Below are 15,224 nucleotides of genomic sequence, written 5' to 3'. Positions count from 1 at the left end.
AGAAGGTAACTGTTCTGGTAGAAATTTGTGCTTTAATATATTTTTGTTTGTTTGTTTAAAACAAGTTCCCACTTCCCTGAGGAAGCCCTGTCCAACATTCCCAAGGAAACATGGGGGTGTTTTTTCTCTTCCTTCATTTGCTCTTCACATTTCTTCATTCCTATGTTTTGTGTTTCATTCCTTCTTTTCTCTGTGTGTGTTTCTTTCCTTCCTCTCTCTCTCTCTCTCTCACTCTCTCGTGCACGTGCTTTTTAAAAAAAGTTTTGTCTTTATTTTTATATTTTGTTCTAGACATTATGACTTTCTCAAGGAGTGCTCCAGTTCTGAACCAGATCCCTTTGCGTGGTCATGCCTGTCAGTCTTTGGTAACATATGGACACTTTGGTGTGCCAGTGAGGAGGGGAGGAAGAGGAGCAGAGGTGGCTGAGTAGGAAAGGAGCAGGAATGTCTTGGTCCGAAGACAGGAGCGCTCACTTGCCATCATCTGAGCAGCACGTAAAGGAAGAAAGTCAATGGTCCACAAAGCCAAGGGCTGTGCAGGGCTGGGACACCGCTTCCTGGAAGAGCAACAGCTGCCAGCCGAGAAGGGAGAAAGATAATTAGTGACGGGACAGGTTCAGACCTCATCAAACAAGTCAGCACACATCCATGTCTTCTCCCACCCTGAAGCACAGAGAGTTCCCTGATCTTTTGGAAGATACTTTGAGCCTTTCCTAGAAGTTCTCAAGGTTCTCCAAAACTAACTTTGGAAAAAAGGTTGAATCTTAAAGACACTTTTGCAATCCAATCCTCCTTTCTTCCCCAGAACTTTCAACCTGAGTCAAATGAAAGACTCTCATTGTGTTATGGTTACATCCTAGGCTAAAAGGGACCTTTAACTGTACCTAAAATTTTGAAAATTTTAAAGTGTTCTGACTTTTGTTTCCCTCTTCATCTCAGAGTTAAGAAAATTGCTAGAAGCGACCCTTACTCTGAAGGTTTTCTTGCTTCAAAAAGAAATAAACCAAACGGAACCTTGCTTTCAAATGCCTGTCTGGCTCTGATTTGCATGCTCTGAACATCTGCTCTCTGAGGCATGTTATCCAGGGCACAGGCAGGACTAAGGCAGACGGCAATCCAGTGATTCCCACCCAATGCACATGCACTGCTTAGACACAGCTCGCTGTGGCTTCAATCCACGATGCACCCTAGTGACAGTGGAGTTGTGTCCATTACTGCAGCACTGGCATCAGTTTATGTGGGTGGACTGGAAAGGGGCTGGTGGATACAGCCTGGCTGCGCCTCTCTGCTCAGATGGCAATGGAAAGAAGCACAGCCCTCCCTTGTTCCACACCCTAAAGAGCAGATTTTTTTTTTCTTGTAGTAGGTCTGACTTGGCACTACAGAGGCCATTAAAGCCTGCAGAAGGTCCTTCCCTTTTCAAAGCTTCCATAACTAGAGTTTCCAGGAAATGAGATATTGCAGAAGTCCTTAGCTTTTTGGGGATGACACCGCCTGGTTGTTCCTTTGACTCTTGATAACTCTCGACTGTCTAGAACAAGCCCAGGAATCTGACTGCCCCTCCAGTGACTTCTGCCATGGGTTCAACCATCCCGTTGAGTCCCACCAACTCGTCAGTGTGCTCTGAAATCAGCTGTGCCTCCCTAGCATGCACATCTGTGAATGCACTCCTACCAACTTGTCTGCCTGTGAGGCAGACAGTCTCACCCTTATTCGGTCCAAGCGGCTTCCTCGGGCAGTCTCCCTTTTTCAGAGTGACATCATCGATGGCAATGTCCCCCTCGTAGCTCGTGCCCCGGACACCTTCAAAGATGATCTATAAGCAGAGCATGGGAGAGAGCCCAGCGTGAGGCTGCAGGTGTGGAGGACCCTTCCTGCACTGCAGGGCTTTGCAGGGGTGAGCAGGACACAGAGCAAATCTTATCAGGCCCCCAAGAGAATTATTTCTTTCTGTTTCTCCAATATTCACAGGATCTGGAAAACCAGATCCCACTGTTTTATGGGCCCAACTTCTTTGTGCTGAGTGTCTGTGCATAATAAATGAGCATTAGAGCTCTGCTTTATTATGTGTCCTGCTCTAACAAGCCAACAAATTCTGAAAAGAACTTGCAAGAGTAACTACATTCTTATTTACTATTTTGAAGTATACAAAAGCACACTGGGCATTTTACCACAGTGTCACAACTTAACCAGCCTGTACAGAGCAGCTCTCACAAACAACTCTACAACAGCAGAGCAGCCTGTTGGGTAAAAACCTCAGCCATAAAGCAGCCCACTGCCTGGGTACAAGTGAACAACTCAACGAGCGCATGCAGAGTGCCCACCTCGTATTCACGAGAGCTCCTACAGCCCTAAGCAAGGGGCACAGTGGAGGTGGACTCTGCAGCACATGCTAGAAGAAATCTCTAGCACTCAGTCACTTTACACCAACAGGCCAGCATTCCCCAGCTTCTCAGCATCGAGGCACCTGTGTATCACACAGACATAGCCAAAAGGAGCTCTCTGACAAGCAGTTTCTAGACCAGAAATAAGCAGAAAATTTATAGTGCCAAACTGGTGCTTGCACATAAATACCTCATGGAGAAGTGGATTTGACTTCTGCGCATCCACTAAGCCTTTGCCTTGCCCCAGTGACCCTGGGGATTGAGAGCTCCCAGGGCCCTCCCTTGTGCCCCACCAGTCCCTGCTCTACACAGGAAGATGTCTGCCAGAAAATCTACATCCATGGCTCATGGATAGGGCAGGTGGCAGGTGGCTCCTGGACTGTGGGCTTGGCTTACCTGGAAGGGCCCAGGTGGGTTGATGGGCACATGTGCCTGCTGCCACATGTTGCCCCGATTCCCACTGAGGGACCAGACCTGGGTGTCGATGGCTCGCTTGTTCCGCACGCGAACTAGCAGGTTCAAGGAGCCTGTAAGAGAGAAACAGGCCTCTGGCATGCTGGGGCAGGCAGCCAAGCCTGCCTGCCAGGCTGGCTCCTGGCACAGCTCTGGGCTCAGCCTCGAAGCACGGCTGTAAGCCCCAGCTGGGCCAGGGACAGCCTGTGGAGCCCCAGCAGTCATCTCTGAAGGGAGCCAGCTTTCTCCTGTGTTCACAGATAAGGGCCACTGGCAATGTGTCATCCACCTGGCCTTTCCTAGGGAAGCAGTGACCCAGACAAAGAGGGACAGGATGAGGAAGAAGCAGCGTGCAGCATGGCTGGGGTGGCATGAGAAGGGGGTGGCAGAAATGCTAGCTGCCAGGGACCTCCAGAGGCATCCCATCCAACCTCCTGCTAGAAGCTGTCTCCTGCTCTACGTGAGGGCAGCATGGTTTTGCCTGGCCAAGTCTTGAACTTCCCTGAGGAAACAAAGTTTTCCTTCTGTCCAGCATGAACCTCCAGCACTACCAGTTGTGGACACTGTTCCTTATACAATTTAATACTTTGAAAAATTTTGGTTCCATTATCTTTGAATTTGTCCTTGAAACAGTTGTTGGCCAATGGCCGATAGCAACCTCATGTTTGCCAGACTGAGCAACTCCAGCTCCTTTAACTTTTCTTTCTAAGGGCTTCTGCTCCTGGCCCTTGACCAGGATTGCCCTGGTCAGAAGGGCACTCCTGACGCCCTTCTGCTGGACCCCACCAATTTATCTATGTTCCACTTGAAATGTGGAGCCCAGAACACGTATTTGCCTCCCTCCGTTCACCACTGACACCTGAAATATGCAATGCAGCTAACAGGGCTCTCCCTGCCCTGGCCCTGGCCATCAGCTGTGGAAACACAACCAGTGCTCTCATTCACCAGTTGCCCTGGGAGCAGCCTTGGAGTGACCAGCTGTTCTTTGAAGCACCAGACAGCGTTGCCTGTTCCACACCACCTGGTACCATCCCAGCCCAACATTTTCAGAGGTTCACAAAGATCCTGTGAATCAATGCTGACTTCAAGTTCTTTCAAAAAAAGCAATTCCCAAAAGGTTTTGTCTATCATTAAACCAAAACCAAAGCCAACAAATCTCAAAGCATTTCCAGTTCTCACTTTGAAAACAGTGTCACAGCTTCCTACCCTCCACCCACACACAAAACCATCTCAGTTTGTCTTCCTAAAGCATTTTGTTAGTATGCCGTCAGATTACTTCTTTTCCTTTTTTGCTTCGGTGAAAAAAACATTTTTAAACATTCAGTCAGGGCTGACCTGAAACCCTTTTTAATTTTTTTTCTCAAGAAATCAATCAATCACAACTCTAGTCATGCTGTTGCTCATCAGTGTTTCTGGTCTCCACACAGAGATATATTACACCTGAGAGTACAGAGGAAATAGTAACCCTTACTTATCCATCTGTACTGTCTGCACTTGGGATGCTGCATTCCCACATGGGTATGTCCTTCAGAAAAGCAGCAGAAAGAGGTCAGGGAAAGAGACGGGCAAACAGACTTTCCTGCATAACCTCCCTCCTACATGATCCCTCCAAATCCTTCATTCTTGGCACATCTTCCTTAGGGGAACTGTGTGAAGGACAGGACCTGGAAATACTCCCATCGAGCACCTGGCTGTCAGAAACTGAGAGATACATCACAGGGAGTTCAGAGCGTAATAAAGATGATGAAATGTTTAGATTCTTAGTGAATGACTTACAAGGAAATGTTAAAAAAATGAAATATGTATATAATTTAGTGAAATGAGAATAGAAATGCGTTATTGTCCGGAAATACTCAGAAGCATTAGCTGTAAGGCAAGGTGAGAAAACTACATGAAGGCCTGACAGGACATAGACAACATATCCAATCCCCTTCCATGGTGGTACTCAGTTTGGGAAGCACACCACAACCCAGGACAAGGAGAAAAATAGCTTGTTTTTCTCTTGAGATCAGCTGGCACTGCACAACCTTGGGGGATCCAAGCCAGTGCAACCTCCCTCCTGGAAACACAGTGCCACAGATAAGAGAATTCACTATAGGAGTCTCTGGCAAAACCAGCTTTGAGCTGCTGATTTCTTGGCATCTTCCCTGCCCTCAGTAGCTTCCTATGAAGGAAAGTCTCTCTAAGGATACCTAGTCCTCATGGAGCCCCTTGTCCAAACTGACAGCTCACGCAGGAACTACATAACCCCATAGATCAATGTCAACAGGAATGTGTTCAGAGCAGCTAATTACAGACACCAGAGCCGGTGAGGTGAAGGATTGAGAGCAAATGAAGAATTCATATGAAGCTGCTAGCATGCAAGGATTAAAAACAACCATTGTCTATTCTATCCTCATTTGGGGACTTGTAGCTAGGATTTGCTGCACAATAGCCTGGCTGAGTAGCCAGCACTGGGACAAATCACGCAGCAAACGAACTTTGATGCCCTAGGAAAAAAGCAAAGGCAAGATAGAAAGAAACCCAGAGAAGCATCTGGAATGCAAATTAGTGTCTCCAAAGCATTGGCTGTGAATACCTGGCCTAAACCCAAACCAAGGTGGAGCGCATCCTGGCTGACAGCTCCATGTCCTTGCAGCAGCAGGAAAAACAACCTTTTGGTGCCCAAATTCCCTAATACAACAATACTGAATACAAGCAGGCATTCTTCAAATGGTTTACAATTGGAAAGGAAGATCCCTTATCTACTCAAAACATGCAGTGTTTCACTACTCCTGTCTACACATGGAAAACTGAAGGTCAAAACAGAGGAGCAGCATGCTCATGGCTATCTTAGAAATCAGTTGGAGTTGTGAAGGGCAGCCAGGTCTCACAGCCCTACCTGCAACCTCTGCTAAGTTACAGAGCCTCCCTGAGACTGGGAAGGAACTACAATACCCCTATTTTCCAGTAAAACTGTCACTGGGAATATGCTTCTAGGAGGCATGGAAGAGGCTCCTGGACTTGAAACAGTGAAGGAATCTCTATCCCTTCTGAACAGAGACCACAGTGTTGTAGATGTTAAAGCTTGTACAACTCTCCCACTTTACTCCCTTTTACCACGTGTCAGTCTGCCACTGGTTGCCAGTTAAGGGCACATAGCCTGTGATGGGGGTACCTGTAAATGAACCTCCCCTCCAGATCTGCACTCTAGGCAGAGCCATAAAACATTGCAGACTTGGACTATGGGAATCTCCAAGTCATTTTCCTTTCCAGTGGTTACAAACTGAAGAAAAATTGGAGTGTGACCTGCTCCCCAAGTCATCATCAGCGGAGATGAGAAAGACCCCTCTGGGATGGTCTCCAGTGCCAGTTGATGCAGTCACCCCTTTTGCCTGGTTTCACACTGCAATCATGCCTGGTTTCCTCTATCAGAGTCCAAAGCCAGCTGGACAGTTTTGTTACCTATTTCCCTCCTTGCTGCCCCTTCCCCATCTCCCCTGCCTAGCATTTTTTAAGGGCTCCTGCTGGTGCGGCCCACAAAAATAGACCATCTATCTGCTGCTACATCTCTCCAGCTGACCAGAGACAGACAAACAAAAGGGAAATCTCAGGACACCAGCAATCCTGTTGTTACCTTTTCCCATACAAGGCAATCTTTGCATTTGTCTTATAGTCTGTATTATTCCTTCTTCCCAATCAAAAGGGAGAATAAAGGAAAGTGATGAGTGATGAGGAATTAATTATGGGCAGAGCCAGCTGCACCTTCTGCTGGCTGCCTTGAAGACCAGAGCTGGCATTTCAAAAGAATGGCACTCACACAAAAGACCAGCTGGGCTGCCAGATAGAGTAACCCAAGGGATGCCTTTAAATGTTACCTTCTCACAACAAAAAAAGGTTTTCACTCAGTTTCCACAGGATGGGGACTTCACGGTCACACTGAGTTGCAGTGTAGCTCCAGAAGAGCTGGCACAGGCAGCAGTGGGAGTGTGCAGGGCCTGCATAGGCAGGGATATCAGCACAGTCGGTGTGGAATGGCAGAGAAGACAGAGGCTCCCTCAAGAGTTCTCCTGGGGAGTTAATGCAGGGTGATGGGGTGGGGAGAAGGCTGAGGAACAGCTCAGTTTACATGGCTCAGACAGAAGGCAGGCAGCTGGAGTAGTCAGGAAGCAAAGGGAGGATGACACTACGCACTGAGAGATGGGGTGCCACGCCAAGCACAGCAGAGCTCTGTGGGATGGGTAGGAAAGGCTGTTGGGATCCACAGCCAGGAGCTGGCACACAGCCTGGTCTCACTGCAACTGCCTGCTGCACTCCTGTAAGCTCCTTGCTCCAGTATCCAGGCAATCTCAGGAGATCAGCTATTGATGAGAATTCCTGGTTGCAGCTCCAGTTTAGATTTGGCACCCAACGGGGAATTCAGGGATGAAAGCCCCCATGGAAATTCCCATGGCATTTCCTGTGCAGGCCAGACAGATTGAGGTAAGAAGCTGACTGATTGCAAGAGATTCACAGTCTGGAGAGTACTTACACCTTGCACAGCTTAGCAGAGTCACCCGTGGACCCAAAATGAGGGCTAAAACCAATCCAGGGAGAAAAGAGCTCTTATATTTCTAACAGAAGCTCTGAGCACTTTGAGTGTTTAATGTTAATGCCACTGTTAAGAAACTAAAAGCCCAAAGCTTAGTACAGGCAAATACCAGGAGCAAATGACAGTCTCCAGAAAGAATCTATTACTGTTTATAATTTCCACAACAAACACAGGTTTCTCTTCCTCTCTCATTTAAATAGATGTTAATGAATAGCAGTCAACAAACATCAGGCTGGTTACAGAGCTGGGGGGAAAGTTATTGCTCTGAGAGCTAGAGAGCAGAAGGTGGAAAAATAAATTGTAGCACAGACAAAGATGCAGAAACAATACCAAGTGGTACTGACTCATAATTTCTAGGAATGTAAGTTGTCTTTGTGCCATGGTAGGATGTATTTACTCATGCACAGTCTCTCAGGATGCTTCACACATTAACATATGAGGAGTAAGACAATTAAAGCCTCTGAGCTGCTTTCCTTTACAGAGGATTTATTTCTACTTTTTTCACTGTTCTCCGCTTGGTGTGCAGGGTCCCCTCAGTCCAGTCATAGGGTCACTACACAGACCTGTTTCTGCAGCCAGCACTTCACTAACTTCAGAGGGGGAGGGCTCAGAGAGCTCATCCTGCTCAGACTTTGGAAAGCACCATGATCCCACCTCTACCCACAAGGCATGTGCACTGGGGCATGGAGAACGCCCAGCCTGTGCTGCCAGCTGCATGCTGTGGGACATCCGTGCTCTGGGACAGTAGGGAGGCTACGGAGACAGGAATCAGGGGAATCAAAGCCTCCTGTTTCCTGCTGTGTCTAGGACTTTCTGCGGATATAAACAGCAATAAGGTAAGTTTTGATTGGCAATGCTTCCCCTACAGCAAACCTGTGAAAATTACTTATATATGGCTACAGGGAATTTTCTTTTGAGTCAACTGTGGATTTCAAAAACCCAAAGAAACAAACACGTTTCCACCTCTGACCTCCTAAACCATCATCAAATGAGGCTGGGCTTGAAGCAATATTCCCTGACATGGCAAAGCCAATTGCACAGATTGATCTACAATCCATCACTCTCTATCTGACCAGTCTGGCATGTACAGGAATTTCGGGATGGAGGGAGTGTACCAGCAGAGAAGCAACAACACTCTAAAAAGGCAAAGCGGACATACGGCTGGGCCCCTGGGGAGACACACTGGGCACAGGGGGGACCTGGGCCCTGCAGACAGTGGGATAAGTGCAGCGGTATTGTCATGGCTGTCTCGTGAGGAGGAATAATGGGAGGAAGGCAGGCAAGCTACAGCTATAGCTCCTTCTCTCCAGCATCTCCCCACCTGTCTGTGTACATAGAGAGCAGATGGTGATATGGCAGGAGCAGACTCGCAGTGGAGCTATGCTTGAGCTCCTTTGCTCATTTGATCCACCAGTCTAATTAGAGAAATTGTTAGCATAGAAAGATGAATGATACAAGACTTCCATCTTTGATACTGCGTTTATGGAACAAAATCCTGCCACCCCTTTTGATGGAAAATTCCCTCAGAGGTTGTTTGTGACCAGTAACAGGCTTTCTATGTGTGGACAACGGGATGTGATTTAAGAAATTCAAAAGAGGGAGAAAAAAAGATCTCCATGCTCCATAATGTTGAATTTGTGCTATCTCAGAGGGACAAAGGCCCATCTAATATGCAGCTAGAACAGAACAGAGGGAGGGTACAGGGAAAGTGACTCAAGGTAAGTTCAGAGCTGGTCACTTGTTGGGGACATGGCTGTGTAGGAGCCCAGCGCTGCTGGTGACTCAGTTCCAGGCAGGGCCAGGGGAGCCCCAGGTGCTGGGCAGGGAAATGGATGCTCTCCTTCGTTTCTCTGTGCAGCTGCTGGCAAGCAGGGTGGAAGATGCCAATGGGGGCAGCTTCTTCCTTCTTTCCTGCTGTAGCTGCTGGTCCCCAGAAGTGCTGGGTACTACCTTAGAGAGGAGAGACCAGCCTGGGGGAAAATCATAGGATTATTTACATTGGAAAAGACCTTTAATATCAAGTCCAACCATTAAAAATTAGAGCATGATAAACCCAGCAAGAAGGAGATCATGTGTAGGCAACTTTCCCCACCAATTTTGCAGCCTCAAGAAGCAGAGTGAACCATAGTTCATCTGTGAGGTCTGTTTGCTCCTTGTTCACCCTCTGTCTCATGACATGCCCAGATGCCTTCAGGCAATGCTCTCTCTCCTCCCAGCTTTGATAACGGGCCCTTTCATCTTGGGCACCAGAGACAGCTGGGTCCTTTGCGGAATTCAAGTGCTCAGCTCTCAGACTGAGAGCACGCACTGTGCTCAGCACTCTCTGACCAGCTGAAACAAAGTCTGCTTCATAGACACTGCCATGTTTAAAAGCACATCAGCCAGATAGGGGACTCTGCCTGTCTTCCTTCCGTGGGCAGGCTTTGCAAAGACCTCAGCAAGAGAGGAGGGAGCCTCCCAGAGCCCCCAAAATACAAAAGATGTGTGTGAAAGGGCTCTTGACAAAAACCCTGCAGACACGGATGTACTTATGCTGAGGAAAATTTTGCCTGTCTCTTCTCTATGCCTATTAAGAATTTCCCTGTTTCTCCATCATCACCCTGTCAGTGGTGTCTCAGTCCTGGGAGCCAAGCGCAGCAGCTGCACGGCTGCAGGGCTTGGAGCAGATGGGCTGTTTCACTGCAATGCTGAAGCCAGTGAGACAGCAGGAAGGAGCAGCTGAGATCACATATTCCTCCTGCTGAACTGAGGACACCACTCAAAAGCTGTTCTCTGGCTTCATCCTCTGCCCGACCCAGGTAGACGTAAGAGGATGAATGGCTCAGGCCTTGAAAGTGATTTGCTGCAGGAAGGCTGTTTGTTAGAGCAGGCTGTGCTCCCAGCTTTGAGCCCACTGTAGCTGGGATGCCTTACAGCAAGGGACTTTTCCCACTTCATGCCTGCCTTGCTAGCACTACAAAACTTCAAGGCAACTAGCTGAGACAGTGAGACTCCAAACCTGCAACTGCAAATTCTTTCAAGTGCTGGGGTGCCTGTCATCCTTGCAGAGTTCTCCTTGGGAGAAGAAGTCACTCCTAGAAGTGGTGGTGGTGACTGACACTTGTTGAGCATCTCTTTGACTTTCAGGGACGCATTTCCATGCATTACAAAATCACGTTTGGTTGAGGCTCGAGTACAGATAGGGATGGATGCACAAGTAGTGTATCATAGTTTACACTCTGTCTCTGTAGCCTTTATCCTGTCAGAGCACCCAGGGGGGTGTCCAGATGTGCACCTGGAATGACTAACAGTGAAACAATTAATGGTCTATGGAGAGAACAGAAAAGTGACAAGGGAGTGCTAAAGAAGTAGCTGGATATACTCTGAGAGCTCCTGCTTCCTCTTAACTGCCTGTTAAGTTTTGTATATATCAATTTCAGAGTCTGAATAATTGATGCAACACCTGATGTCTCAGGAGATGATCAGGTTGCAGTGTATCCTTACAGCTCCTCAACTTTGCACAAGGCTGCTGCTGTGATTAAAGTCTGAATGGAAAGATGTTCCGCTGAATGAAGGGAGGGGGGATCACAGCAACTGTCCACCGGAGGAATAACTGTGTCACCAATCAGGTGATCGGGAGCAAAGAAGATCTGTGGGGATTCAGGGTATCTGCAAATGAACGGGTGCCAGCAGTCTGTGCTCCAAAGCCCTTCCCAACAAAACCTGCTGCAGGAAAGTAGTCAGACGTTCAACTGCTAAGACAGAAGAGGACTTTTGAAGAAGGGAACATTTCAGTGCCTACCGGCACTGGGAACTTGATTCAGTGATGCCCTTTCAGTGAGGAGCAAGGAAAGGCAGGGATCAGTGAACCCACATTCAAGGTACTAAACAGAATGCCTACATCAACGTGAAGACACAATATTTATGGAATGAAAAGGACATGTAGCCAATCCACATTTGAACACCTTTCCCTTGTCTCCATGTCTTCTTTAGATGTTAAGCTCTTTGTCTTAGGGATGATCCAATCCTACATATCAAACATGCTGTTGGTGCTATGCTAAGTAAACATCTCATGAAGCTTTAGACATATAGTATTTACTCGGCTCCAGGAAAAGTAACTAAAGGGAATTCTCTGCCCTTGGTTATGCAGGAAGTCTGATTAGATGATGTATCAGTACCATTGGGTGTTAATAATCTTTAAAGCTATGCCTCTAATCCTCTAAGTTCACTGAATTCTTTAGAAAAACAGTGACTGCATCTGTCTTTGGTTCAGAGCCACTGTATTGAACTCACAGAGGTTGAATGACACTTTACAAATACATGGTCTTCTTGCTAGGTATTTGTAATCCTTGCTCATGATCATGGCATTTGACTAACCTCCCAAAACACCCATGCAGATACTCCTAGAAGAGACCATAGTCTATCCAAAGGTCCATACCGTGACCCACAGGAAGCTGCTGGATCTCTAATGAATCATTAGTCAAATACAAATTTATCGATGGCCAAGATAAACACATCTGAATAAGTGGAGAAAGAATGAGTATTAAAAAATATTGAGTACATTTTTTCATTACAAACTGTTCACTTACCTCTAACTGCAACTTGTTTTCAAGAGCCTAGAGGGAAGTGAATCATACTCATTAGGAGAATCAGCCTCCCCTCGATCAATCCAGTGACGTAATCTCTACTGTGTAGAGCTATTGCACTGGAGCTAATGGCGTGGATTTAATGAACGACACATTTCTATATAAGGCAAACTCCATGTATCCAAAAGAATGCAGCTACCTCCAGGGTGCCACCTGTATTAGTGTGCAGTGGCAGGGTGCTGTGTTCATAAGCAAAGTTTGGGTAGGAACGAGGGAGCTATGATGTAGAATCTTACAGAAAATGATGCCTTTGTGGTTCAAGCTGCTTTTGCATTGACATAACTGGTACCTCTCCATCAGTGTGACCTGACAGCTCTGACTAACTTCACTCGCCAGAAACAAGTCGAAGCCACATGGCACCCGCTGGCTCCTATGTGCGATCATCCACCACGGCCTTTTAGACACACCTTCGCACTGATTGTCTGATCTGAGTTGAAGATGTAAAGAAGCAATTCAGTTTGGCAGACCTTCCAGACCTGTGACTCCTCCTCAGCAGGAGGGCATCAAAAGTGACACTGCCTGTGTAAGTGGGCTGACCACAACCCAATTCTCTCTGTGAAACAGCCACGGCTTTCTTGAACTCATGCTGTGGCAAGTGATCTGATCAGGTCTCACAGTTTCCAGGGACTCAGAACCAAAATCCTTCTTAATCATTCCCCAGCACTGTTCCTCATGGAATCTTAGAACAGAACAGAAGAGAAAAAGAAAAGGGGGAAATTAAGGGAAAGAAAAGTTGGAAAGGACCTACAACTACCAACTGCCTGACCACTTTGATCACCTCTCTAGGAAGCCCGTTCCAGTGTCTGACCACCCTTTCAACAAAGAAATTTGATCCTCCCCTGATACAGTTTTGAACCATTCCCATGCATCCTGTCACTGGATATCAAGGACTGGCACTTTTCACTCCCTCTCCCTCCTCAAGAAGCTGTAGAAAGCAATGAGTACTTTATAATTTTATTGGAAGCTTCCCATCATGATTATACATAGACCAACCTTAGCTGGGGTGGTCAGATCTGGTCTGTGTCAGCATTGGAACAATCACACCCTTAACCCTTCATTCAGTGGCTGAAATTTTCATGTTCCTCTCAGCAACCTTCATCCTGTGAGCTGGCCATGAAGACATCTATTGCTGCAGGGCCTGCAGGAGCATCCAGCAGTGAGAAGGAGGCCGTTCAGACCATAACCTGGCTACCACTGTGTTAGGAGGCACGAGAGAAAGGTGGCAGGGGACTGTGGTGGAATCAGTCTGTCAGGAAAACTGTCCTCTTAAAGCATCCCCTCTCAGGCAGCCCCTGGGAAGGGAGGAAGAGGAGTCTGATGGCTGAAGCAAAGACTTGAGGATTTGCTCCCAGCCCACCTGGCAAAGAGGCTTTTCGAACTTGGTGAATAGTTACTAGCTGCCGTGCCTAGTTTCCTCCCCTGAAGAAAGCAAGCAATTCCTCAGAAACACAGAATCACGGAATATTCTGAGCTGGAAGAGACCCAGGAGGATCATCAAGTCCAGCTCCCAAGTGAATGGCCCACACAGGGATTGATGCTACGACGATGGCATCATTAGCACCAGGCTCCAACCAGCTGAGCCTCATTTGGCATTTCTAGGGCAGCCGCAAGTGAGACACCCTTCTTCCTGAATGCCTGGTGGAAATGGGATTTCTTTTCTTCCCCCACCCCTGATTTTTGTGTTGGGGCTGGCAGGATCATAGGGCAATGTGAATGCTTGCTACAGCAGGGGCCAGACGAAGAAAAACAGATGACCAAATAACTTCAGAAGAACGGGGATTGCCTCCAGGGAGCTCCCCTTCATCCTGCTCTCTCATCAGCTGAGAGATATTCAACAGCGTCCTGCTCTGCTAGTCACTGAATATTTTATATCACGGCTACAGCCAGTGCATTTGTATTCTGTTTCTCTCTTTCGTCATATCTATTATAAACGAGTAGTGTCTGGGAACTCTCCCAGGGAAGATTTGCCTGGATGGCTACGGATATTTTATAGTCAAATTTTGAGAGCAGACCAGCTTTCAAGTTCTGTAGTGGGGGCAGGGGGGGGGGGAAGGTAATAAAAGGGTTATTAAAAAAATAAATAAATGTCAGGATTTTATACAGCTACTTTTTGTAGTGACAGAGCTTCAGTTTGCTCCACGATGGAGCTGGAGTTGCTACGAGGGGTTTGGGATGGCACTGTCTGCTTGCTGGCATTGCCTGCTGACAGGAGCAATCTGATACACTCCTGCTGGCACCTGGCTGGGCAGGACTGTGCTGGCACGAGGTGAGCCAGGGGCTGTGGCCATGACTGCAGGCAGCAGGGATAGCCAGGTCTATGGGAAGCAAGGCATGGCAGCAGGGATAGCCAGGTCTATGGGAAGCAAGGCATGGCCCGGGATTGCAGCAACCTCACCTTTACCTTCGCATTGCTGCGTGTCTGAGATGGATGGGAGGGCTGGGTCTGTCTCCTCATTTCAGAGGAGAAGTCCTGCTGAGTCCTCCACCCTCCTCTAACCCAGGGCTAAAGAAGAAGAGCTTAATAACCTTGTTTTGCCCTAAGAACTCTGAGAGGACTTCAGCCAATAAGGGCATCAAGCCTGGCATCAAGGTACCGAGTTTCAATATGCAGGCAGATATATGAGTTTTCTGGACCAAATCATGTATTCCACAGGCCAAGAGAAAAAGAACTTTTTTTTCTCATTTCATTCTCTTTCAATCTCTGTCTCTGTCTAATCAGCCTGATTTTAAAATTTGCTCTCAGCTCAGCAGCACCCACTGTGGAAATCATATGGCATTAAAGAGTCTATCCGCTTCACAGGAATTTATCAGCCCCTTTGTACAACAAGAAGAAAAACAGGGACCAAGCAGGGGCCATAACACTGGGTATGAAGGGAAAAATCAACAGATATAAAAGGCATCTGAAGTTGAGGAACAGAAAATGGCACTCAGAGGCTTTCTTAGGTCTCAGGAGTCACCGTCACTTTTGGGTAATTTGTGGGTAGAGCAAATCAGTAAAGAGTTACAATGCTAAAAGAAAAAAAAAATGTAATGAATTGATTCTCGGGCATGTCTAGTCCACCCCATCTCCAGACAGACCACCACAACAGAACTGTTAAACTGAGCTCTCTTCCAAAATCAAGCAAATGCTGATGAGCTTTTACTTCACCTGTAAAACGAACTTGGGAATATGACACAAGAAAAAAAATCAAT

General features: G+C 47.2%; 1 protein-coding gene across 4 annotated transcripts in view; it reads right to left on the bottom strand.

Annotated features, from left to right (window-relative positions):
• Positions 1–15,224, bottom strand: part of MDGA1 (MAM domain containing glycosylphosphatidylinositol anchor 1) — a 165,643-nt gene that overhangs the window by 25,187 nt on the left and 125,232 nt on the right. For 3 of the 4 annotated variants that reach the window (XM_040059099.2, XM_040059096.1, XM_040059098.1), the window contains 3 exons: positions 2,781–2,911; positions 1,708–1,816; positions 166–572 (listed from right to left, as the gene is read on the bottom strand). The exons of the other annotated variant lie outside the window; for it this stretch is intronic. In XM_040059099.2, coding sequence (XP_039915033.1) covers positions 481–572; positions 1,708–1,816; positions 2,781–2,911 — 332 coding nt within the window. In that variant the 3' untranslated portion in view covers positions 166–480. Of the gene's footprint in view, positions 1–165; positions 573–1,707; positions 1,817–2,780; positions 2,912–15,224 lie in introns of those variants that run through there. 4 annotated transcript variants of the gene reach the window in all.

Source organism: Hirundo rustica, chromosome 3, assembly GCF_015227805.2.
Source record: "Hirundo rustica isolate bHirRus1 chromosome 3, bHirRus1.pri.v3, whole genome shotgun sequence".
In the NCBI taxonomy this organism is placed as follows: Eukaryota; Metazoa; Chordata; class Aves; order Passeriformes; family Hirundinidae; genus Hirundo; species Hirundo rustica.
Note: the sequence above shows the minus strand (reverse complement) of the source record. Positions and strands in the feature narration are given on the sequence as shown.